General features: G+C 39.0%; 1 protein-coding gene across 7 annotated transcripts; it reads left to right on the top strand.

Annotated features, from left to right (window-relative positions):
* The first annotated feature begins 397 nt into the window (after positions 1-397).
* On the top strand, positions 398-22138 carry rgs19 (regulator of G protein signaling 19). Of its 7 annotated transcripts, none has more exons than XR_013299836.1 (6): positions 398-623; positions 16877-17034; positions 17894-17989; positions 19266-19500; positions 21166-21404; positions 21477-22138. XR_013299836.1 is itself a non-coding variant. In XM_077597698.1 (6 exons), the coding sequence occupies exons 2-6, from the start codon at positions 9371-9373 to the stop codon at positions 21352-21354; spliced, it is 693 nt and encodes a 230-aa protein (XP_077453824.1). In that variant the 5' UTR covers positions 398-623; positions 9286-9370; the 3' UTR covers positions 21355-22138. The 7 variants fall into 7 exon arrangements, 6 of the variants coding, with proteins under 6 accessions (XP_077453824.1, XP_077453833.1, XP_077453816.1 ...); XM_077597698.1 differs by adding an exon at positions 9286-9385 and having other exon boundaries at positions 21166-22138; XM_077597707.1 differs by adding an exon at positions 9283-9385 and having other exon boundaries at positions 17906-17989; positions 21166-22138.
* Positions 22139-24009: the final 1871 nt, after the last annotated feature.

Genomic DNA, 24009 nt, shown 5'->3' with positions numbered 1-24009 from the left:
CCCTGAAATGCGCACCCAAACTCTTGATAAATGTAAACTCTTCACTTAAACCAATAAGAATATTTTTCTGAATGAAAACAGAAAATCCCCAGAATCTAAAATCGCAGGACTGTGACGTGCTGAGCTTTTTGTTGCATAAGAGCTCATTTGTCCAACAGGGGGTGCCAGAGTGCAATGCAGAAAGAAAACATGCGTTCGGGGGAAGTAATGTGATTAATAGGAAGTTTGCTTTCAACAATAATAACCGCAATAATAACGCGACAGTATTATTACACATGAAAGACATCATTTTAAGCATAGCACGTATAAGAAGTTGTGCAGCCTGTAGGAACATTTGCGCATGCGCAAAAATCTCTCTCCTCTCTCTCGCTCTATATTTCTCCCTCTCTCTCCCTCGGTTGGGGAAAAACCCGAGCAGGAGGAGAACCCTGTGGCGAGGAAGAGGAGAACTCCTTTCTCTTCTTCCCCCACAAAAAGGTACCGGAGACGTTTACGGAAAGATACCAAGGAAAAGGGAACGGAATTAAAGTCCACTCGTGTCACGGAAGAGAAGAAAAAGAAGGCGGATGTGCCTCCGAACGCGCCGCGGATGCCGCCCTCCGGACCTCCTCAATGCCAAGATTGTAAGTAGCCAATGTGGTCGGCTGGGAGGAGATCGAGCTGGGGGTCTCCCATCCGGGGAGGTGGGCGGCGGTTTTGTCTGAGGCACGTGGACGAAAAGAAAAGGTCGCGTCCAAATGATTCCACGCCCACTTTGGCTTCCTTGTTTCCTTCCGAGGAGAAGGGGAACCCACCTGAACTCTTTGTGTCCAGGTGTTGTCGTGTTGCGTTCACGTTACCTGCTTAGGCAGCGGAAACAATGAATGGCTCGTTAAAAGTTGTCTCGCGATAAAGTGACGGATTGGGTCACGTTTAGGCAAATGTTCCGCTCAAACTCACGTGGACGATTTTGCCTTGGGCCAAACTTTATTTGCAATCGGTGACGCTTTTGCTCTTCATCGTTGGGACGCCTTGACACGACAAGGAAGTGTACTGGACAGGTATTGCCAGTATACAAGTGAAGCATTTCTCCAAAGTTTTCAACAACTTCCACGTGAACAAAAGTACTGTTGCGCCGTTTTCAACAACGTTAAAATAAAGGAGCGGGGTAGTCCTAAATTTTAACTCACAGGATGGTATTGACATCCAATCCATTTTGTCTCTTCTAATGGACTGGACATCTGTCTCTGTCAATGACACCGAAACATGATCAATCACTGACAGCATCCCCACTTCAAATGGTTCTTCAGATGTGATATGCAAATTAATGGAAATTAAAATTCATTCATTTTCTGAACCACTCTATCCTCACTAGGGTCACGGGGGTGCTGGAGCCTATCCCAGCTAACTTCGGGACACCCTGAATTGGTGGCCAGCCAATCGCAGGGCACGAGGAGACATACAACCATTCACACTCACACATGCATAGGGGCCATTTAGAGTGTCTTACTAGCCTACCATGCATGTTCTTGGAATGTGGGAGGAAACCAGAGAAAATCCACACAGGCCCGGGAAGAACATGCACACTCCACAAAGGTGGACCAACCTAGATTCAAACCCAGGATCCCAGAACTGTGAGGCCAACGCGCTAACCACTCATCCGCTACCCCATCTAATTAAAATGGATGTTGATTTTGTTTTCCTGTAAAAGAAACATGTATTAAATATTGTGGTAAGCCAGTATAACAATGTTCAAAGTTTGGACATTAAAGGTCCAGCCACTTTGATGATTTTCTTTTAAATACATGACATCTGTTTGAAAATAAGTGGTGAAAACATGGCCACCAGCTGAGAACAAGCGAAAGATAAATCTCTTAGTTACAGGCAGAAACTCAGATTTTTGCCAGTTTTTGTGTTTAAAACACGCATTGTTGTCGTTAGCCAAAGCCCAGTGTTGTCACTGGTTTCTAGCCTACCCTTACCACTATATAAATCAGTGGGTTTTCCCTTTTAGCAAAGACCGATACCACATTTTCTTGATCCAAAAATGCACTAAATGACACAGTGACTTTATTTAAACTACTAAAAATTTAGGATATAAAAATATGACTTCATTAAAGTGCCACCAAATGGAGACCTATTTTATGCAAGAAAAAAAATAGTGCGGTATGAATCCCACTAAAGCCGTGTCCATTTTACAAAGGATAATTTTGTAGACTTCAAGTTATTTCATCTACCTCGTATCCATTACCTCATCAGTGGGTGTAAGCTGACATTTGTTTCTTTATAAAAATGGAATGTGCAGACAGACTAATGCATATTGATCATTTTTAAATGAATAAAATACTGTACCATTATGCTGAAGATTGAGAGAAACATCATGTCTTCTTCAGAATTCTATTGTGGCTCAGATGGTTCAAATATGCTCAATTGTGTTGACAGAGGAAACAGGGTAAGTGTATTAGCGTCAACGCTAGCAAGTGCCGATTGAAAGTCAGCACGGACACGCCTACAGAATCCTAGCAGTGACAGAGCAAGCCGTTTTAACGCCCTATTACATGTACTCGTTTTTTATTCATTCATTCATTCATCTTCCATACCGCCCATCTTCGAAAGGGTTGCGGGGGTTGCTGGAGCCTAACCCAACTGTCTTCAGGCGAAAGGCAGACTACTCCCTAGACTGGTCGCCAGACAGTCGTAGGCACACAGACAGATAGACAACCACTCACACTGCCACCGACTGTGAATCGAACCCAGATTGCCTCCACCAAAGTCAGGTGGAAGAACCACTGCACCATCGGGTGGCCGCTCATTTTTTTAATTCATTCAAATTCATCAGGTTTTTACTTTTGCCCAATCCAACAATGTATTATTTCTCACTTTGAGTTTACAGCACCTCTAACCCTTTTATGGTTAGGAGTTAGGTTTCAGACAGCTATACAAAGTTGACACTTAAATGCCTTTAACCCTCTATAGGGAAAGTAACTACTTTTCTTCTATGAATAAATAATTTTAAAAACTTTGATGACCTATTCTTATTATAATAAGACACTAATTTAAATGGCTACTCCTCCCTAATATCTGAGCAGATTTCAATGAAATTTCGGTAAATCAAATCAGTCAGAAAATCAAATATTTAAGGGTGCTTATTATGTCTGGTATGATGAAACGTTTCGGGATTGTCATACGTGAACATGTTTAAAACATTCATTCATTTATCTTCCATACCACCTAACCCAACAAGGGTTTTGTGGGGTGCTTGAGGCTATCCCAGCACTTGGTGCGGTACATCCCAAACTTGTTGCCGTCCAATCCCAGAGCACAATGAAATAGACAACCACTCATGCTCACAATCACACCGCCACCAATCAAACCCAGAATTCCTGCACCAAAGTCATGTGGAAGAACCACTGCACCAAATGTGAAATGTTACCGCCTGCATTGTATTTGAGCTTCTGGTTACCAATGTATTGTTACTGATAAGTTTTGAGATTACTTCAGTATTCCACTGAGACCATCAGATTTTATGCTGCATCCATAGAAACTATTACATTTTTAAAATAGAACATCCTGGCAAAAAACATTTTATTGATTTATTTTCTTCAGCAATTACTTAGTAATCTATGTACATCAAATATCTGAAATGGGATTGTGACAAATTCACCACATTACAACACATTTCTGGTGACACGTGGTCATGTAAAAACAAATAAATACATGCGCATTGACACTTTTGTCAATGGATACAACATTTCAGTATTGGCACTTAGATTTTTTTAAAATAAATTTGACGACCCTGCTCCTAATTCATCGTTAAACACATTTTTCCTAATGGCTTTAAAAAACTTTGAACTGTGCGTTCAGTCCAGTCTGGCGTACTCAACCTGTTGAAGCTATAAAATTTAGCTGTAAAGTCACAGGACTGCATCTGGTCAGATGGGGACAGTGAGAACAAACATCAAGCAGACAAGCAAAAGACAAGGAAAAAAATAACACTCGGACTGTATCTGTTTTCAGACGGAGTGGCAGACAAAAGAAAGAGGGATCAAAACAAACATTAACAAAAGACAACATTAGCGACCCAAACATCTCTTAGCCTTTGATTTAGAAGTAACAATAGAACATCTGAATGTTGAGTAGCCACCGATTCTCCTAGCAACGTATACACAGTAGTTTAGCAGCATAAATGTCAATTTAAAAAAAAACCTAAGCCTTAAAAAGATGAAGGTGAAGATTGTTGTATAACAATAATAAACGTGTTGACCTGCTTATTTCTATCCAACAGTTGTTGCTTTATTTATTTATTGTTTACATTTGACTTTTTCCATTATCTACACTGAAATTTGAGGATCATTCCTGTCTAAAAATAGCACGCCGGCCGTCTTACTTTAAAAAGAAAAACATCTTAACTAGTTAATCTGAGCTATTTTCGAAGGCTTTGAATTGGTACCTCGTGAGACAGCCTGACCACCCTCACATCAGCATTTTGAAACAAGCGAGGCTTTCTCTTTTGGGTTTAAAAGTGGTGGCAGAGATCAGAACACGGCACATTGTGAATCATCGCAAATCAAGCTGACTAACCTTGTAATAGAGCTTCACATTCTGTTTAATCAGTTTGGCCTTGCAGCTGACTATTAATATAGCAACACAATAATCATCTCTCATTGTATTCCAGTAGAATTATTTGTCTTAGCTAACTCAACTTCACATATTACGTGAACATAGGAAGCAAATGAAATACATCTTAGTCATATTTTCATAGTTGAAAACTTAAAAGAGATTGCTTCGTAGTTATGTCCTGAGTTAACAATGGAAAGCTTGTTGTAAAAATAGAAGAGCCAATGTCTGAATTTGTTGTCTCCTAATTTTGGAAAACTCAGATGCACAGACACCCCAACTCAAAGTTTATATGATGGTACTTTTCATATATTTATGTAATCGAAGCATTTCGCACAGACCAAATACTTCAGTTTACAGTACCTATTTGCAAAGTAACAAACAAAAAACTAGATAGTATAATTGTAGTTTTTGACATTATAGTAACCTTGCTGTTGGTTGATGACATGTTTATGTATAAACTTACACTAAAGTTGACAGTTTTTACCATTTCCTTTTTGGAGTAAAACAACTGCACCATAGCCTTTGTTATGGTGCACATTAGGGCAAGATACCTAAGATATTTAAATCATAGTAAGTTACAATATGCCAGTTTTAAATTTGGTAAATAGAAAAGTTTAATGTCAATGTATAAACTTAAAGCAAAACAAACTGCCTGGCCTGCTTGCTAGATAATTCCATTAAGCCCACCACAGACTCCACTTTTAAAAATATATTTATTCATTCATTCATTTTCTGTCCGCAATGGCCGTGGGGGGTGCTGGAGCCTATTCCACCTAACTATGGGCAGCAGACGGGGGTGACCCTGAATGGGTGGCCAGGCAATCGCAGAGCACAAGGTGACGGACCATTCATGCTCACACTTTTACCTAGGCAGCAATTCAGAGTGTTCAACCAGCCTACCATACATGTTTTTGGGATATGGGAGGAAACTGGAATACCTGTAAAAAACTCACACAAGCGGGAGAACATGCAAACGCTACGCAGGAAGGTCAGGACCCACTGGATATTAAACCCTGGACCTCAGAACTCTGAGGCGAACGTGCTAACCACCTGACTGCCTGTATTTATTTAGATTTTAAAAAAGAAAACTCTGCTGATTTCACTTGCCCTTAGTCTGAGCAGATATTTCAATATGAGACGTTCAGTGGCCCACTTTTAAAGGAAATGAGAGGGACAGCTGGGATTGGCGGTGAATGGATTAGCCGCCCTCTATTAGATGCACCGGCCTGCGCGTGACTGCAAAAGTAAACACCTGGTCTAGCCCTATCAGCCTAGATTCATGTTGAACTTGAAAATAGAGCTCCATGTGTTCTTCAGTCCACCAGTTTGTTTTGCTTCCCTGCTTCCTGTTGGTACACACTTCCCCTTCCTGCATCTTTCTTCATTGTACCTGCCACTCACTGCTTCCTCTTTTTTCTCAAGTTGTCCCCGTCCCTTCCTTCCCACTGTTGCTACATCTGTCTGTCTTTTTTCCACTTCACTTTTGTATTCCTTGTCTGTCCCTCCCATTCTTTTTGTGTGGTCATTTTTGCATGTGTTCGGCAGCTGTGAATAATATTTAGCAAGTTGAGGGTGGATTAACAACAGCCTTCCATTTGTGAAAAATCCTTGGTGACATTTGTAAAATTATTTTGGGGGAAGATATCATTATTTGACTCATCAAAATGTCTCCATATAGACTTGGTAAGACATTTGGAGTATAATTCTCTTTTTTGGCATAAAATCAAAACTTCAAAGTTTTGGTGATCACTACTTTTCCGTTTTTTTAATCCCATTGTGATAATTTGGGTTTGGAGCTATTAAAGTCCTATGATTTCACTCCCCAACCTTTTTATAACAAATTGTCTGACTGCAACATCCGTAATAGCGTCTGTGTGAATGAGTACTACAAATTCCCCATTGTCACAACCTTTCTGAAAAAAATTGGTTATTGGATTGGTTATTGGATAACTTTATTAATCCCGTATTCGGGAAATTTCGTTGTCACAGTAGCAAGAGGGTGAGGATGCAGGAATAGGAAAGGCATTTTAGACATAAATAGATAGGTAATAAGTAAAATGGATACATAGATGAATGAATAGCTCTATGAAACACAAGTCACATAGTCACCATGAAAATTTAGCTGAAAGATTCAATTTTGCAGTCTTCTTAGATGCACACCCAGTGCATTAATAAGTCTCTAGATGTTTTCTTCATTTCAGTAGCTGAATCTTTTTACCCAATACAGGAACAAAATTATGTCTTTGGTGTTAGTCCAAAAGACTACTTTTAACCAAAAACGCCCCAAACACACATTACGTGGTGACATAAGCAAAACCACAAACTCTGTTCAACCACTTTATTTCTTTTTTCTTAAACCTAAATGTTTACCAAGATTTGAATTTATCAGAAGGATTGGCTTAAAATGTTTTTTAGATTCCTTACGGGAAACATATAATCTATTGGGATACAAAGTATCGCAATAAAACGCCATGTCAATATTTTGTCACACCAAAACCCAAAGTGGTGGCCCTGTTTCTACCGGACTGCTTTATAAAGGTCCCCTGGGATGACAATGCCATCTATGACTGACATTTTCCTAGTGTTCCCAAATATTTCCAGTAGACATTAAAAAGGTTTTACATTTAGACCACAGGTGTCAAAGTGGTGGTCCGGGGGCCAAATCTGGCCCGCCGCATCAGTAAATCATGAATGCCGACTTTCTGTTTTAGGATCAAATTAAAATGAAGAGTATAGATGTATATTAAATTTCCTGATTTGCCCCTTTTAAATCAATAATTGTAATTTTTTAATCATTTTTTCTGTGTTTTTAGTTAAAAAAATATTTTGTAAAATCTAAAAATATATATAAAAAAAGATAAAATAAACATTGTTTTAGATCTATAAAAAACTGAATATTCAGGGCTTTTAATCCAGTTCTTTTAATCCATTTATAAAGAAAAATCTAACTATTACATCTAAAATGGTCTGGCCCAGATGAAATGGCATTGATGTTAATGCGGCCCGCGAACCAACCCGATTTTGACACCCCTGATTTAGACTGAAGAGGGACAAATTGTACCCCTAATTTCACTTCTCTTTATTTTAATTTTAAAAACATATGTATGCATGCGTTTAAAAACAAATTAGTATATGTGCATATCCATCATTTGTGTAGACATTTGGCATTTATTCTGCTTTCACTTCTGTTTCAACAGGTAAAGCAATTTGAGCTGCATTTCCTATGCATGAAATAGGCTATAGGGTTAGGGTTAAAGAAGGGTTCAAGATATAGTCATCAATGTGATTGAAAAATGCCAACCTGGGTGCTTGCTCATAATAAGCTTTGTATCCCAATACATTATAGATATGCTCCCATAATAATCCTTTGGCTACATTGTTAATCAAAAAATAATTACGTCAATAACCAAGGTGTTAAAAAAATAGCCACGGTCTCCCAATTTATGTTTCTTAATTGGGGCCAAGAATTTTTATTTCGGCGCAACCATATTTAATGCAACTTTTTTTTTATTAGTCATTCTCGATTTAATTTCACAACACTTCCCATGAATAGAGTAATTACTAGTTAACTAGATATACAGGGAAATTAGTTAACCACAAAAGTATAAAATTTAATGCCAGAGAGAAAGATGAAAAGCAAGTTAGAGATTAATATACACTGTCTCTATAATACCGGTAAGGAAAAGTTGAGTGAAATTGACAGTACTGTCCTTCCCTTATGCAAGCTAAGAAGAATTTTTTTCAAGCCCCTTGACCCCATGACATATTTTTCCAACAAAGGTTAAGGAAACAGCATAAAGGTTAAGAAAGTGGATAATCCGAAAAGGGCCATTGGCTGGTAGATGTGTAAACATCATAAAGGGGATGAATATTGAAAGCACTTTGAAGTTATTCAACACCTCTCAACAGACACTGCTGCTGGTTTTGGCGCACACTAATTATTTGTTCAAGTCGGTAAATTGTTTAACCAATTTTGGCGGCATCCTGCTCACTAACAAATACACAACCAAACAAACAAAAGCTTACCTGCTTGGCTAATACTTGACAGTACAGTAATCCCTCGAATAGCACGGTTAATGTAGACCAGACATGGCCGAAATAATCGAAAAATCGCAAAGTACGATCACCCCTATTATACCTACCTTTTTTTTCTTTTCTTCAGTGCTGAGTCCTGGTAGCAAGCGGAAGACAGGGGAGTGACTTCCGCTAGCCAGTTTCAGCGTGGATTTTCACATTTTTATGAACTTAATTTTTTTTAAAAATAATTATTAGCAGAAAAAAATCACAAAGGAGTTAATTCACGAAAAGTGCAGTCACAATAATCAAAACTGTGAGGACTGGCCATGAATGTTCATCTTCCAAAATCCAGTCAATATGGAGCGGATGTCTAGTGCTGTCAATGTCAGCGATTGAGTTAAAAGAGTACCATGTAAGGGTAGACATACAATACAGTATGAATTATACAGCATATAATGTACAGTTGGTGGATGATTATATTAACATTTGCTAAGCCCTTTTCTCTCTCTCTCTCTCTGTTTGTTGTGCATGTGTTTTGGATGAATGCCATGACCATCTTATATTCTTCTAACTTTTTTGTGTATAATTTCAAAATTCCATTTGTACTAATGCATACATATACGTACTAACATTTTTGTGTGTGCACATGGATTTGAATTCATAAAGAAGAGGTCCGAGCTCATAGGGGGGATGACATGCATGTGCCTGGGCTGCTAACATCGTTGACGTCTTGCACGCTGGCCTCCCTCTCGACATGACGGACATGCTGGTAAATATTTTTCTCTTTTAAATTGTTTGATCTTAAATTCTTACCTTTTTCCCCCCCACTTTGATGTGTCTTCTGGGTGACTACGTTGTGTTTTTAAATGGTTTTGGATTTGCCGAGTCAAAATCCAGGTTGAAATGTTGTGGCATTATGTTATGGCAATGTTGCTCATATAAAACATTTTTAAAAGGAATAATGGGCTAGAAAACACTTGATTTGTCTTGCAGTTGGTCTAAAAATGTTCTAGGTTGTGTGGCCAAATAGTCTTTCAGACCGAGCCAGGTAGCTTTGATTGTTATTTTACCCCGATATGATCAAATTCCTTGACATACGACTGCCCCGACATACGAGGAATTTGAGATACAAGTAAAATTGTGTGCAAATATTTACCTTGAGATACGGGATACATTTTGAGATACGAGCATTCGAGACAGCCGCGCCGGCTTATGATTTCAGCGCACTGTCTTTCTTGCATCTCCCTCTCTACGAGCACTGGGCGGAGTGTTGCATTTTCTCCGTGTTTTTTTGCGTTAATCAGTGCAGAATTAAGGGAGACGCAACGCTCCAGCACCCCATGCGACCCTAATGAGGATAAAGCGGTTCAGAAAAAGATGAGAGAGAGACTGTTGGAATACAATTTAAGTTATAAAAGATGTTCAGTGGTCCTGATCATGTTTAGTTCAGAAGAGAACACTCGCCACAAGGGGACCCCAGTGATCTAAGACAAGAAAAAGAAAATTGCAAACAAGAGCCCAAACGAAGAAGAAATCTCCCATTTTAGGTGAATGACTAGTTTGACAAGCGGCCTGGTGGTTAGTGTGTTGGCCTCCGTGACCGGACGTTTCGTTGAAAGACGTTTGGTCCCCGGACGGGCCGTCGATCGGATGTTTGGTCGCCGGGTTCGCTCACTGTCAAATTACGAGAGAGAGAGAGAGACAGAGAGTTTACTGTTGAAAGCGAGCAACCAGGTAATCTCTTGCTCTCAAAATTATAATCATGAGAGAGAGAGAGAGAGAGAGAGAGAGTCCTTTCTACCAAACGTCCGGTCGACGCCCCGTCCGGTCGACGCCCCGTCCGTTCGACCAAACGTCCGTTCGACCAAACGTCCGTTCGACCAAACGTCCGTTCGACCAAACGTCCGTTCGACCAAACGTCCGTTCGACCAAACGTCCGGTCGACCAAACATCCGGTCGACCAAACGTCCGGTCCACCAAACGTCCGGTCCACCAAACGTCCGGTCGACCAAACGTCCGGTCGACCAAACGTCCGGTCGACCAAACGTCCGGTCGACCAAACGTCCGGTCGACCAAACGTCCGGTCGACCAAACGTCCGGTCGACCAAACGTCCGGTCGACCAAACGTCCGGTCGACCAAACGTCCGGGGACCAAGCGTCCGGGGACCAAGCGTCCGGGGACCAAACGACTTTTGACGAAACGTCTGAGTGCCGTTGGCCTCACAGTCCTGGGATCTTGGGTTCAAGGTTGGTCTTCACTGTGTGGAGTTTGGATGTTTCCACCGGCCTTGCGTGGGTTTTCTCCGGGTACTCCGGTTTCCTCCCACATCCCAAAAATTTGCAGAGTAGGCTGGTTGAACACTCTAAATTGCCACTAGTTATGAGTCTGAGTGTGGATGGTTGTCTGTTGCCTTGTGCTCTGCAATTGGCTGGCCACCAATTCAGTGTCCCCCAACTGGTACCTATAGTGAGCTGGTATAAGCTCCAGCCCCTTCCTGTGACCCTCTGTGCCACTGCCGTGATGTAACTATTAACTCTATAATATTTTGAACAATCTTAATTCTGGGTTTACACTTTCATTTCACTAACTGTTTTTTTTCTTCTTATTCTGGAAAAAGAAAAACTGGTACGGAGGCTTTTTCTAAAATCATTTTGCTTTTCCATGTCCCCCCTCTGGTAATGACTTCCTTTGCAATCCAGCAGACGATCCTTTCGATTTATACAGTATGATTTTACTTAAGATTTTCTCTTCAAAGTACTCCCTATTAAAACTATGAATATGGAGGTGAAAATTGAGAATCAGGGGGCTGCTTATACGCAAGAAATTGTAAAATTCAGCGATTTTAAGGCAATTTTAAAGGGTGGCTTATACGTGGGGCGCCTTATATGCGAGAAAATACGCAAATAGTCTCACTTTCGGTTTGCTGAAATCAGATTAAAATAAAGAATGGACGAAATGTAAACCCACTCACTCCTTGTCTGTTCATCTATGCTTTTTGGCTCTAAATTGAAGTACAAGGCAGATTCCTTTTTATGACGGACAAGAATATTATTGATTGACATTTCCATGAAAACTGTTGGTTTCCTTTTTTGTTAGCATTTTACCAACAATGGTGAAATGGGTGGCTGAAGGCACAAGTTATGCTTTCTGGTTACACAGCTGCATAAATTAATTCCAGAATCAACTCATGTAAAAGTTTGAGATGCATACACACACTAGAACACAAATCATTGACTTTGTTAAAAAAAAAAGTAACATGTAGAGGCCAGACTTGCTTCAAATGATTTATTTTCTTATGCTCTCTTTTGGGGGCTCACAAGTATGGCACATTATGTCACTAGACAATAACCACAACATCATCAAGAATGCTCTATGATATGATTTGACATAGGCGGGGCTTATGAGTGCTTGTAATGACCACAAATAATTGGGTAAGGATGTGGTTAGAGACCATCAAGTAGTTTCTGTGGAAAATGCCTTAGGCGACAGATGGGCTTTTCCATGTTTTTTTTCCACTAATAGCTACATACATAATACATAGCTAAATATTGCATTCGTTCATTCACCGTTCATACTGCTTATCCTTTAAAGCAGGGGTGTTCCAACTTTTTTGCTCCATGAACTACTTTTCAAGGAGTTAACCTTCCACGATCTATGTTTTTTTTTTACAGGCCACCGACAAACCTTAGCAATTATTTATGTCGCATTAGACTCTGTCAACATGGGAGCGGTAGGAACAAAAGGTGAAAATCCACTCACAATTCATGCTTACTGCGGACATGTAAAAGTCATAAGAACCTAGCTAAGCAAACTGACAGAGGGGAGGGATCAAAATGTTATTGTCGTGCTTTCTACCCATAGTACCTTGGCGATCTACAGATAGTTCCTTGGCGATCTACATGCTTTAGAGAGGTTGTGGGGGTTGCTGGAGCTTCGGAAACCACTGGGGATTGAACCCTCTCAGAACTGTGAGGCAGATGTGCTAACCCTCCCTTCAAATTGTACACTATACCCCCCGAGGAAAAAAACCGACAACTTAACAATGACTTTTTTTAAAGTGTAAGACTTTTCTCAATGAAATATAAGGTATCTTCAACAAAATTTAAAAAATAAATGCGGTTTCCAATGAGATACTTTAAATGAGCGGAAAACAAGTCGAGACTTGCATGATTTCTAGACTGAGAGTACCGGCTTGGGCTGTCAAGATGCAGATATCTGATTCATCAAGTTTCACAGCAAAGTGTCACAATCAACGCCATCTTCCGCACACCTCCCACCACCCAGAATCTGTTTCCTGTCTGGCAACTCAATACGTCTTTGATTACATCCCTTCCTTCGTCGCTCAATGAAGAAATGTTGACTGTTGAAGTCTTGAAAGTTTGGCGACAACTGCGAGGAAGATATTTGTTTTTTTGGTTCCATCAGCCAACTTGAGTTATCTTCTCTTTGGTGAGCTCTTGTTCAGTGCTTGTATAGATTTTAGGCTTTAAGTTCTGACATGTCTGGAAGAGATTCATTCCTACTCTGGTTGATGGTTTACTTTTTGTATCAGTACGCATAGTGGCATAGTTCCTCTGAAAACAGGTGCACCGTCATAAATGGAAATGGACATTAGAGATTTAAAGGATGTCACTTGCTTGAATATTTTAATACAATTCAATTAGTATATTTGATGATATTTTTCCATGTTTTTTTTTTCAGAAGATGCCTTTTTGCATGTTTCTTTCTTAAACATATTCATTCATAAGGAATAATAACGAAGCAGAAACATTTCTTGTGCCAGTGCTCGGCACGCTAGGATTTTAGGTGCTATGCCTCACACTATCACGACATGTACATAAAGACATCATGGCTGCTTAAATACACATTTAAAAACCGGTTTCAAGAACACAAATACTGTATGCAAACTATATGCAGAGTCACGTTGTAGTTTTGTTTGCGTCGCTAATTGCTGGCATATATACATTAAAAGAAAATCACCATTGCAATTATTGTGTGGAAGGGAATAGTTTGGAGTCTTTTGACAGAGAAAACATTCATGACAAGCTCTTCTCAAGTGAATGTACTTTACGTCTACAATAATGGTAGTGGTTTTAGTTTTGTTTTCATTTGTGACCTAGAACATGGTATTGCTAGTAGTAAATAGTATTATTGTATATTTTTATTGAGTAAATACCACTTTGTTTTTTTAGCGTACATGTGTGTGTGTGTTCATAAGATTTTTAAAGAGAGGAATTGGGTTTTAACTGCCGATAATACAAATCTAAAACTGGGTGCAACATGTTAGGGCATGTTTTTGCACAAGTTCTTCCATCACACCTGCAGCCTGGAGGCACCAATGAAGGTTTTGTATATGGGCCAAGAAAAAAAAATGTGTACAAATAACTCAACACCAAATAATTATTTGAATTAACGTTTAAAGTGTAAAACTGGTTGTAACAGTTTTAACCATTTGTGGGACATTGCCGAATCTTGGCCCAGTGATGCATTTGAGTTTTGGCAGACTTTTCACCCCAAAACCATCCCCATTTGACAGTTTACTCACAATTAGATTTTCTTCCACTGTACCTGCCAAAGCGGGTAAACAGATCAAACAGATCACGAAAGGAGCCATCTGTGCAAGTTACTTTTCTTTGACTTTTCTGTGTAGTTTGGAGAAGCACATTACCTTGTTGTGAGCTTTGTTTTTAGCATAAGCTTTACAAGACAAAAACTGCAAAAGTGACTACTTCAAAGTCATGCCCTTTCTTGAGTGTTTACTAAACATTATATTGTACGAAACACTGTTTACGTAGTACAATATAATGTAAGCACTTGTCAGGATTGCTGCGGCAGTTTGAACAAGTGTCATTGAAATCCGTAATTCTAAAATTGTGCGGTCAAACAGAAATGACATCCCGAGTGTTGAACTGTATTTCGCCATCACCTATTGATGAACATTGTTTTTTTCATTTTCGCTAGAAATGATCACCTACGTACATTGACTTATTCAATCACAATGCAATACAAGTTTTTCAACACTATTTCCTTCCTATTTTGTCTTGATTTGGCAACAAGACAATCCCTTTCCCTCCTGTTCACTGAAACTGACACACTTGTGCACAGAACCTTGTTAACGGTGAAGTGGCAACGTTATCCACTGCTAATATATAGTATTACTTAGTTGAGTTATGAATAATTACTTAAGACCTCCCTGGATTGTTTGTATATGTTTGTGTGTTTGAGTGAATGTGTGTGTACTGCCATACATTTTTGTATAAAACTGTGAGGATGAGCTTATAAGAAATATAGGAAAAGGTGATCGACACAAACAAGCAATGAATGTTCTGTTCAAGGATATTGGTTCACTTCATCGTTTTTTTTTTAAATGAGAGCAAATAATGGAAATGTATCCATCAACCAAATTGAGTTGTGACATTAACAATACAATACAATGATTTCAAAAATATTTTAATGTACATGTTTTCAATTGAATGCACTACAAACATAAGATATTTAATGTTCAAACATAGAAACTTAATTGTTTTTTGCAAATGCCGATTCCCTATGTATTGCAGTGTTTATTTCTAACAACACTTACTAAAAAGGATTAAATAAATGCTGAAACCTTGTAGGCGGAATTCTTTCCTAATCTTGCTTGTTGATGATTAGTGTTGCATCCAGTGGCGTCATTAGGCCTATTTTAGGGTGTCTTCATCCCCCCCTAAAATATTCTCCATCAGCCCCTGATTTAAAAAAAAATGTTTTTTGGTTTTTTTTACAAAACATCCCCATAACATTTCATCTAATGGAACTATATTATTAGTCAATAATACATATTCAAATTAATTGGTAACAACTTTTAATTGCTGCGATTGGCTGGCCACCAACTCAAGGTATCCCCCACTTAGTGCCCATAGTTGGCTGGGATAGGCTCCAGCACCACCTGCATTAGGCGGTAAAGAAACAGATCCCGAGATACATCAAATTCAAGGGCTACCCTCAAGTGCACAGAAGTGCGCATTTCAGCACAGCTAGTTCAAAAAGCACAACTGATTGGAATATTCATTTAACCAGAATGCAGCTTTCTGCTTTCTATGTAGGGTGAGGCGCAAGAATGTTAAACATGATAGTTTAACATTCAAGTAGTGGTTGCATGGACTGGAAAAGGGCTTTAATTATCTTTGGCAAACATGAGAATAATTGCCCACCTCTGGGTTAAAAACAAAATCTCGAATAGTACGGAGAACAGCACGCACCAGTCATTGTAAGCATTGTAAACATAAACCTCACATAAAGTCAATGGAATTGAAACTACACCTGTGAAACCACACGGGCCGTGTCTCAAGACACAATATTAGGAAATTGTTGGGAAAAATAGGTCAGAGTCCCGATGACTCTTGCTAGAAAGGGCCCCCTTGTCTAAAAAAGCAGTCTGGAGACAATAAAATAATTTGTAATACTTAATAGAAACAAGGAAATATCAATGTCGCTATTTGTTTATGATGCTCCTAGATGCGATAGGAACTTATGTCAAGGTGTAGCTAAATAGTCTCCAACAGGTTCTGTCGGTTAGTGTGTTTAAGCAACATTGACAATGATAGAGTTGATCTGGCAAACTGTCTGCTTCAACTTTTGTGATTAGCAAGTATTTCTAATGTCATCACGCATTCAGTTTCACCACAAAACGAGAACACAGAAAAATAATCAGCGCTTTCTTCTTGGGGCAGTTGTGGTCATTTTTAAAGTTGGAAATTCAATTGTATAAACTCCACTCTAATCAAACATAAAAAATAAAAAATAACCTTGAACATTTGTGTGTCTGTGCGTGTGTTCGTTTAGTGCGATCACAGCTCAATCACATGATACATCACACTGTCTTTTTCTCACTTCCTCTTCTCAACATGTCTCTCTCTTCCTCATAATTTCCTCTCGTCTTCTGCTACTACTATATCTTTATACTTGGTCCTTCATGTTATTCATTTTTATGAGAGAATAGGCCACGATTTCAGGATTTACCTGTATGTATGTTTAAATATTGTTTTCATCCCAATATGAAGAACGGAGTTGAAAACTAATCTATCATTTTGAAATAGATTGTTCCTGCATATTTTTTGGGTGCAGCCCTACCAGTTCAAATAGATTGGATGTCGACGTGTGACAAACTCATTTAAATTCACAGCAGAAGGCTAAAAAGAGACACAAGATTGGACGTCTATCTTTGTCAATGGCATTAACAGTGTTAAAAGTCTGTGCATGACAACGTCTCTGTTTCTACAGTACACAGGTCCAATCCCGGCCGAGCGAGAGGGTGAACTGGCCATGGTGGTGGGTCTCAGCGAAACCTCGCCGCTGGGTCAAGGCCATAATACAACCCAGAATTCCCAGCGGCCGAGCGCCTGCTGTTTCTGCTGGTGTTGCTGTTGCAGCTGCTCATGGTAAGCCCCAAATTTTCTTTACATAATTGATATATTTTGGGGGTTCCGAATTAAAGCTTGAAGCCTACAGGAATGTAAGATTTTTTGAAATTCCTTATTAAAAAAATATATACAGTATTTTTATTTTAACAAATTGAGTTTGTTTTAATTTAAAAATATATTTAAAATGGAAAGTTAAATAATTTTAACTTTTTTAAATAAAAAATGAAAGCTAAATAGAAATCAAAACACAATATTTAACCCCCCCTTTCTTTTTTATTAAAAAGTAAACATTTTGTAAAGACTATTTGCTATTCGGATCTTGAATTGATTTGGACAATATTCAGGTCAGCATTGTCCTCCAAACAAATATATTGCATTTACCATAAATTATATATATTTGCCTATATAATATTCGAGACTTGATTTAAAAATAATGATATGTCAACTTTTATGTGCAATGCAAGGCGGCCTGGTGTGGGAGTTTGTTAGCATGTCCGCTTCGCAGTTCTGAGATCGAGGGTTCAATTCCCGGTGGGTTCCGACAGTGTATGGCTGTCTGTCTCCGCATGCCCTGCAATTGGCTTGTTGGCAACCAGCCCCTAGCCTGTTGTCCATATGATTGGTTTTATTCAATTTCAATTATTTCAAGCATTTAAATGAGGCCCCCTGATAAACCTTTTCTGGATGTGGTAGTTGTAAGACATTTTAGAAGTACTTACTTTGACTTTTGTCTTATTTTTACTGCAAACCTTCTGTTAACACAATCTGTGCTCTCAGTGTGTCAGTTTATGGTGTGGTAACATCCGTGTGTGGTCGTGTGTGAGTTTAGCATGGGTGTGTGTGTGTTTCTTGTCTGGAAGGCATCTTATAATGTCAGTCTTACCATCAGGAATGAAGATGAGAGGCGGAGGCGTCGAAGGAAGAGGATATCACAGGACAACACGATGAAACCAATCCCAAACTGTGAAGCTTGGTGAGTTCACATTCAACACGCTAATGTGGCATAGCAATATCAAAAGTCATTTTGTAATGGGTTAAGCATGGATCAGAGGATACGTTTTTCATTTTACGGCTGAAGATGGATAAAACGATGCATAAAATTGCTCAATTTAACTATTTGACTCACTATTAATGAAAGCATCCCACATTCTCTGAACTCTGAAGTGGTCTAGTCATAGAAAAAGTGTGTTGATTTAGAAAAGTTTTCTCTCAGAATAATTGCAAAGGCTGATGGTGGAGAAGCCCACCCACCCATGGCCTACCATATTTGTGGGGATAATACATTGATGAAGAAAAATGAAAAGTTGACAACAGTGTTGAAATTATGAGTTATGTGTTACTTGAATCAATTTATTAAATATATGTAAAAGGCACAGATTTAAAATATAGTTTAAAAAAATAAAATAGTACAATGCAATTCAGCATAATTGCAGAAAGCTGGGACAGGTTTATTGACATATCGACCATCGGTGTTGCCATTGCGCTTTCAACCATATCAGTAGACTTAGTTAAAATGTGGTTAAAATATGTATACTTTCTTGTGGGACTGTTTTAGCCAAGTTTAAAGCCTTGGGGAAGCCCTGTATTAAATATCATTGCTTGCTTAGCATACTGACAGTAAAGTTTGCCCCAATGTTGGAGGTTCCATATACCGATATTTTCAAATCTCTACAGAGATGTTCAATAGGTTTTTTTTTTGCTAGAGTGGCTTTTTGAAAATGAGGGTCTCCATCGATGCCCTAATCCAAATGCAACCCAGGGAAATAGTAGAGTTGTCAGGGTACCAAAATTCTGGCTTCGGTTATCTTTGTATACATACCTGTGTCAAAATTTTAACGCAAACCGTAGGAAAAAATCTAAACTAAAACGGTTTGACATTTTTAACGCAAAACACTGCACATTCTTAATGCTAATCAGTCATTTTCAATTGAGGGATGATTACCTCTAAATCAGGCGAATGCTGTCTCTACAGGTATGTTTAGATTCTTCTACAGTAAACAATACATTTACGTCATCATTTTCAAGCAAAGTGCATGGTTTAATTGCTAATGATTCATCAAAACTGCAAAGCCCAGATCTCTGCCCTCAGTTAATACCAGTAATTTTTAATTGTCCTGTCAAATAAAGCTACAGGAGAACAAGATGGACTTGAAAGGGAGTCTGATAAGACTCGCGTGTTATTTTTTGAATCTTACATTTGCCAAAATAAGTACATAACAAAGTCATGTTCTATGCTTTTTTATGGCTAGTGCCAAACCATCTGTGGAGGAAATGCAGCTCTGGTCTCAGTCTTTTGACAAGCTGATGAGGAACCCGGCGGGACGCAATGTTTTTCGGGAGTTTTTGCGCACAGAGTACAGTGAAGAGAACATGCTGTTCTGGCTGGCCTGTGAAGATCTCAAACAACAAATTAGCAAGAACAACATTGAGGAGAAGGTGCGCTCCATCTATGAGGAATACGTTTCGATACTGTCGCCAAAAGAGGTAGGCAGTAGTACCTACAAAAACATTTGCAAACTTCTAAATCTGAGTGTGTGCTTGTTTGTGTGTGCATCTTTTACAGGACTGGAATCAGTTAATAATTGCTTTCATGGCCCTCTGGCATTACAGTCTTTTTATAAACACATTCATGCACAAGGCTTATTTACATAAATGGCTGCCTGTTTTGCTCTCTACACATCTGACCTTTCTGACACGGCTGTAACTATTTGTGTTGTGCCTAAAGGTGCAAAGAAAAAACTTACGAACAGCATAAGATTGTTCTATAAACATCTCCTGACTAGAAAAGGGGGATTTCTTGCAGTACGTAAATGGTAAATGGATGCAATCAAGCACCTACAGTATTGTTAATGACATTGGCTGTCGTTGACGGTGATAGACTCCAATCTATTTGAACTGCTCAGATGTGTTTTCAATTATGACACCTGTTGATTTTCAATGCCATTTGCCCAAAGTGAGCAAGTCGTGATGTGTCGTCTTATCTGGAAATGCTATCAACAACTAATTGATAGTGAAATTAATCAGCAACTACTATTTTGATATTTTGTATTCATTTTCTAGAGACAATGTGTACCTAAAAATTGTCTCAATCCTAATTCTTGACTCTCAAGGTAACACATTTCCTCCATTTTATTTATCTATTGATATTTGAACTTTTTTAGAGAAACTTTCTACTAGAGCAGCCTTGAGCCCAAGCAGCCAAATTCCACCTTTAACACTAGAATGCGCCACAACCGCTTATGAACTCTTTGCCCTCATGCCTCAAAATGTCATTGCGCTCTCTCTTATCATCATATAACGTATGCTGCAAATTTGAGGTAAATAGTTGAATAATTGTCAAGTTATTGTGAAAATATTTCGAAATCTGTGACCTTTGACTTCATTACCCAAAATTTAGTTACCTTTTACATTTCATATTACAAATATGTCCTGCTGTTTTGATGTGTATCCCTTCATTTGTTCTTGAGTTATCTTGAACGCAAAGAAACAGACAGACAAACACACATAACATATTACATATTTTAAAACGGGGAAAAATACTAAATATTCAACTTAAAGAAAACAATAATACAAAATAGTAAACAATACATTTTCTTTATCTTTTAAATAAAGCTTTTCATTAATTGATTTACTTTGATTAAACAGTCAACTGGAATAGAGTAAATATTTTCTTTTTATAGTTGTCAAATATATGGAGCTATAGTGATAAAATCTTATCAAAGAGTATTAAAAATATTCTATCAAGACTAAAACAAATCCACAACTACTAAAACTGACCAAAATAAGCATTTATGTAACATTGTGCTTTGGCGTGCTTAAAAACCGATGACGTAACAGGAGCACAGGATCCAGCAGAAAGTTTATGGCTCAATGGAAAATAAGTATACTCGTTTGGCTTATCATGTTGGAAAACCAAATTGACTGCTCGTAACAGCGAATCTATTTTTGGTCCATTTTTTTGGTTTATTTAACAAAGAAAAGGACTAAATGTTGTGGCTCAGTTAAGTCCACTCTATTGAATTGACTAAAGTACCCCCTAAAGTGACTTGAAGATGAATGTATATACTAGATGTGACTAATTTCTAGAAGTGTTCTTCCTTAGCTCCGCAAATAAAATGTATTCTATTTTATTGCTGGTTTTCCTCCCAGGTGAGCCTGGACGCTCGCGTAAGGGAAGTGATCAATAGAAAAATGCAGGACCCGACGCCTCACACTTTTGAGGACGCCCAGTTGCAGATCTACACACTGATGCACAGGGACTCCTATCCACGATTCCTCTCCTCCAACATCTACAAGTCACTCCTTCACGGCAACTCGTGCGGCTCCCTCGAGCCCTAGTCCAGCATTGCCCTTCATGTCTCCCTTCACACCATTTCAAATCCCTACAGGTGATACCGCCTTCACCCGAAATCTATGCCATGTACTGCCGAAACTCGGCAATGGCTCTTTCTATTTTTCAGCATCCCAGCTTCCTTTCAAATCCAAATGAGACTTTTGGGCTGAAAGTTGGAGTGCACCCTGAACTGTTTCCCAACCTCAGAAAAAAGTATTTATATGGAATATTATAAACAGTATATTTGAATTTTAAATGGTATTCTTCAATATGGGTAGAGCACGTCTACCTCATAGTTGTGATGTTTGGGATTCCAATCTCCTATGTGGAGTTTATGTGTTCTTTCACGCTTGTGTGGGTTCCCTACTGACACATTCGGTGGCCGGGTAGTGTCAGGAAATTTGCGAATTCTAAATGCTTTGCAATAGAAAGAACACAAGTGCAAATATCTGCAGTACCAACGCAAATAGCCTCAACATGACTTGATGCAAGTAGACTTACAAGTTACAACGGTAAATACATTTTGGTAGATATCGCTTTGTGATCATTTCTGCCTCGGGCTTTTCATAAGTAGTATTCCTGTAGAGATAGTCGTAGGACTTTAGTCACTAACATTTTTGTACCCAGTAGAGATTAATATACCGTATTTTCACGACTATATGGCGCATCGCATTTAAAGGGGCAGTGTCAGTAACGAGTGCCATTTCTGTATTTGACACACACACAGGACACACCGTTTTTAAAGACGCAGCCAGGCATGGAAAAACATACACCAGCTTAAACAGACGGACAAACACGTTTTTAAAAAGGCAACGGAAGCAAAACTGAGTTCGGTTGTACTTTATTTAGCCATTTTACAATTTACATACGTCATCATCACCCACAAATCCATCAAAGTCCTCATTTTCTGTGTCCGAATTGAACAATTGTCCAAATGAATGTCCGCAAGCCTTACCCCACCACCTTCTCCGCCTTCTCTCTATATAAGAAGCGTGTCGGCAAGAAGTGCTCAGTCAGGCTTTGGAGCATACACAGCTGAAATCATGCTCCAATCTCAACTGAATGATAATGTTAGCAACTAACATTACCAGTTAACAACATAATAGAATATATACTGAAATACTGTTAATGGAAAGCTTAAAGTAGGAATGGACACAATATGATTATATCTATATATCCTTTTAATTGCTGTGAGTCTACTTCCGTTGTGGTTATTTTTCCTTGGTTTTACATTTTTTGGCTTTTTTTATTGCAAAGCATTTGGATTTTGCCTGACAATTGTATCAATAAGCGGCCGCATGCAATCATGGCCAAAAGTTTTGAGGATAACACACATTACATTTTAACAACGCCTGTTCCTTCAGGGTTTTTAGGTGTTTGCCAGATGTTTCTATGGTATAATGACATACAATTAGAAGTATTTCACAAGTGGTACTGTTGGCATGAGACAAGACCAATGGTAGCGCTCATCTTCTCCGAACAAACCTTCTTCCAGATGCCCTAAACAATCGGAAACTCTCTAGATCTTAATCCCATTGAGAATTTGTGGTCAATCCTCAAAAACCCACAAATTCTGACAAACTACAAGCATTGATTATGCAAGAATGGACGGCCATCAGTCAGGATTTGGTTCAGAAGTTGATCGACAGCATTCCAGGGAGAATTGCAGAGGTCTTGAAAAAGAAAGGTAATCACTGCAAATATTGACCTGTCGCATGTAATTCTCAAAACAAACTTTTGATACTTGTGAAATGCTACTAATTTTATGTAATTATACCATAGAAACATCTGGCAAGCACCTAAAAACTCTGAAGGGACAGCCTTTGTGAAAATGTAATATTTGTGTCACTCAAAACTTTTGGCCATGACTCTAGTTAGTGCATTGGTCTCACATTTCTGGGCTCAAGGGTTTGATCCCATGTCATTCCTCACTGTGTGGAGTTTGCATGTTCGCTCTGGGCTTGTGTGGGTTTTTTCCAGGTGCTCTGGTTTCTTCCCACATCCCAAAAACCTGCATGGTAGGCTGGTTGAACACTTAAAATTGCCCTTAGGTGTAAGTGTGAGTATGAATGGTTGTCCGTCTGCTTGTGCCCTGTGATTGGCTGGCCACCAACTCAGGGTGTCCCCTGCCTTCTGACCATAGTTAGCTGGGATAGGCTCCAGCACCCCCCGCCATCCTTGTGAGGATAAGCGGTTCGCAAAATGAATGAATGAATTGTATCAATATGGTTGTTTCCTCCAACATTCCAAAAAGTTTAGGATCATTGAAGACTTGAAATTATCCAAAGCATGGATATGAATGTGAATGACTTTTTCTATATGTGGACCTATGATTAATTGACGTTACCTATTTATAATGGCTCCAGCACATCCAGGACCCAAAGAAGGTTAAAAGTAACAAAAAATTGATTGAATGACCAGAATTTTATTTCAAGAAAGGAGCATGGAAATCATTATGACTGGCCCTTTTGGATATTTTTCCATCCCCCGTCACTTCTTCCATGTCGCCTGTGTCCCCAGCCACCTCAATTTTCAGGCAGGATGTCGAATGCAGAAGTTCAAATCTGTGAGCTAGTTGACCAGCCAATCGCTTTTACGAGCCAATGGAAGGAGGGTATCCTTGACTCTGCCCACCTTCATGCCTTCTTTGCCTTCTTCAG

Source organism: Stigmatopora argus, chromosome 1 (genome assembly GCF_051989625.1).
Source record: "Stigmatopora argus isolate UIUO_Sarg chromosome 1, RoL_Sarg_1.0, whole genome shotgun sequence".
NCBI lineage: Eukaryota > Metazoa > Chordata > Actinopteri > Syngnathiformes > Syngnathidae > Stigmatopora > Stigmatopora argus.
This window is presented reverse-complemented; position numbering and strand designations above follow the sequence as displayed.

Bases quoted from the DNA above. Each gene is read 5' to 3' on its own strand.
- rgs19 (XM_077597667.1), top strand. From the start codon at position 567: ATGTGCCTCCGAACGCGCCGCGGATGCCGCCCTCCGGACCTCCTCAAT. The intron at 17,990-19,265 runs GTGAGTTCACAT...TTTTATGGCTAG, and splicing joins ATCCCAAACTGTGAAGCTTG to TGCCAAACCATCTGTGGAGG. The intron at 19,501-21,165 runs GTAGGCAGTAGT...TTTTCCTCCCAG, and splicing joins CGATACTGTCGCCAAAAGAG to GTGAGCCTGGACGCTCGCGT.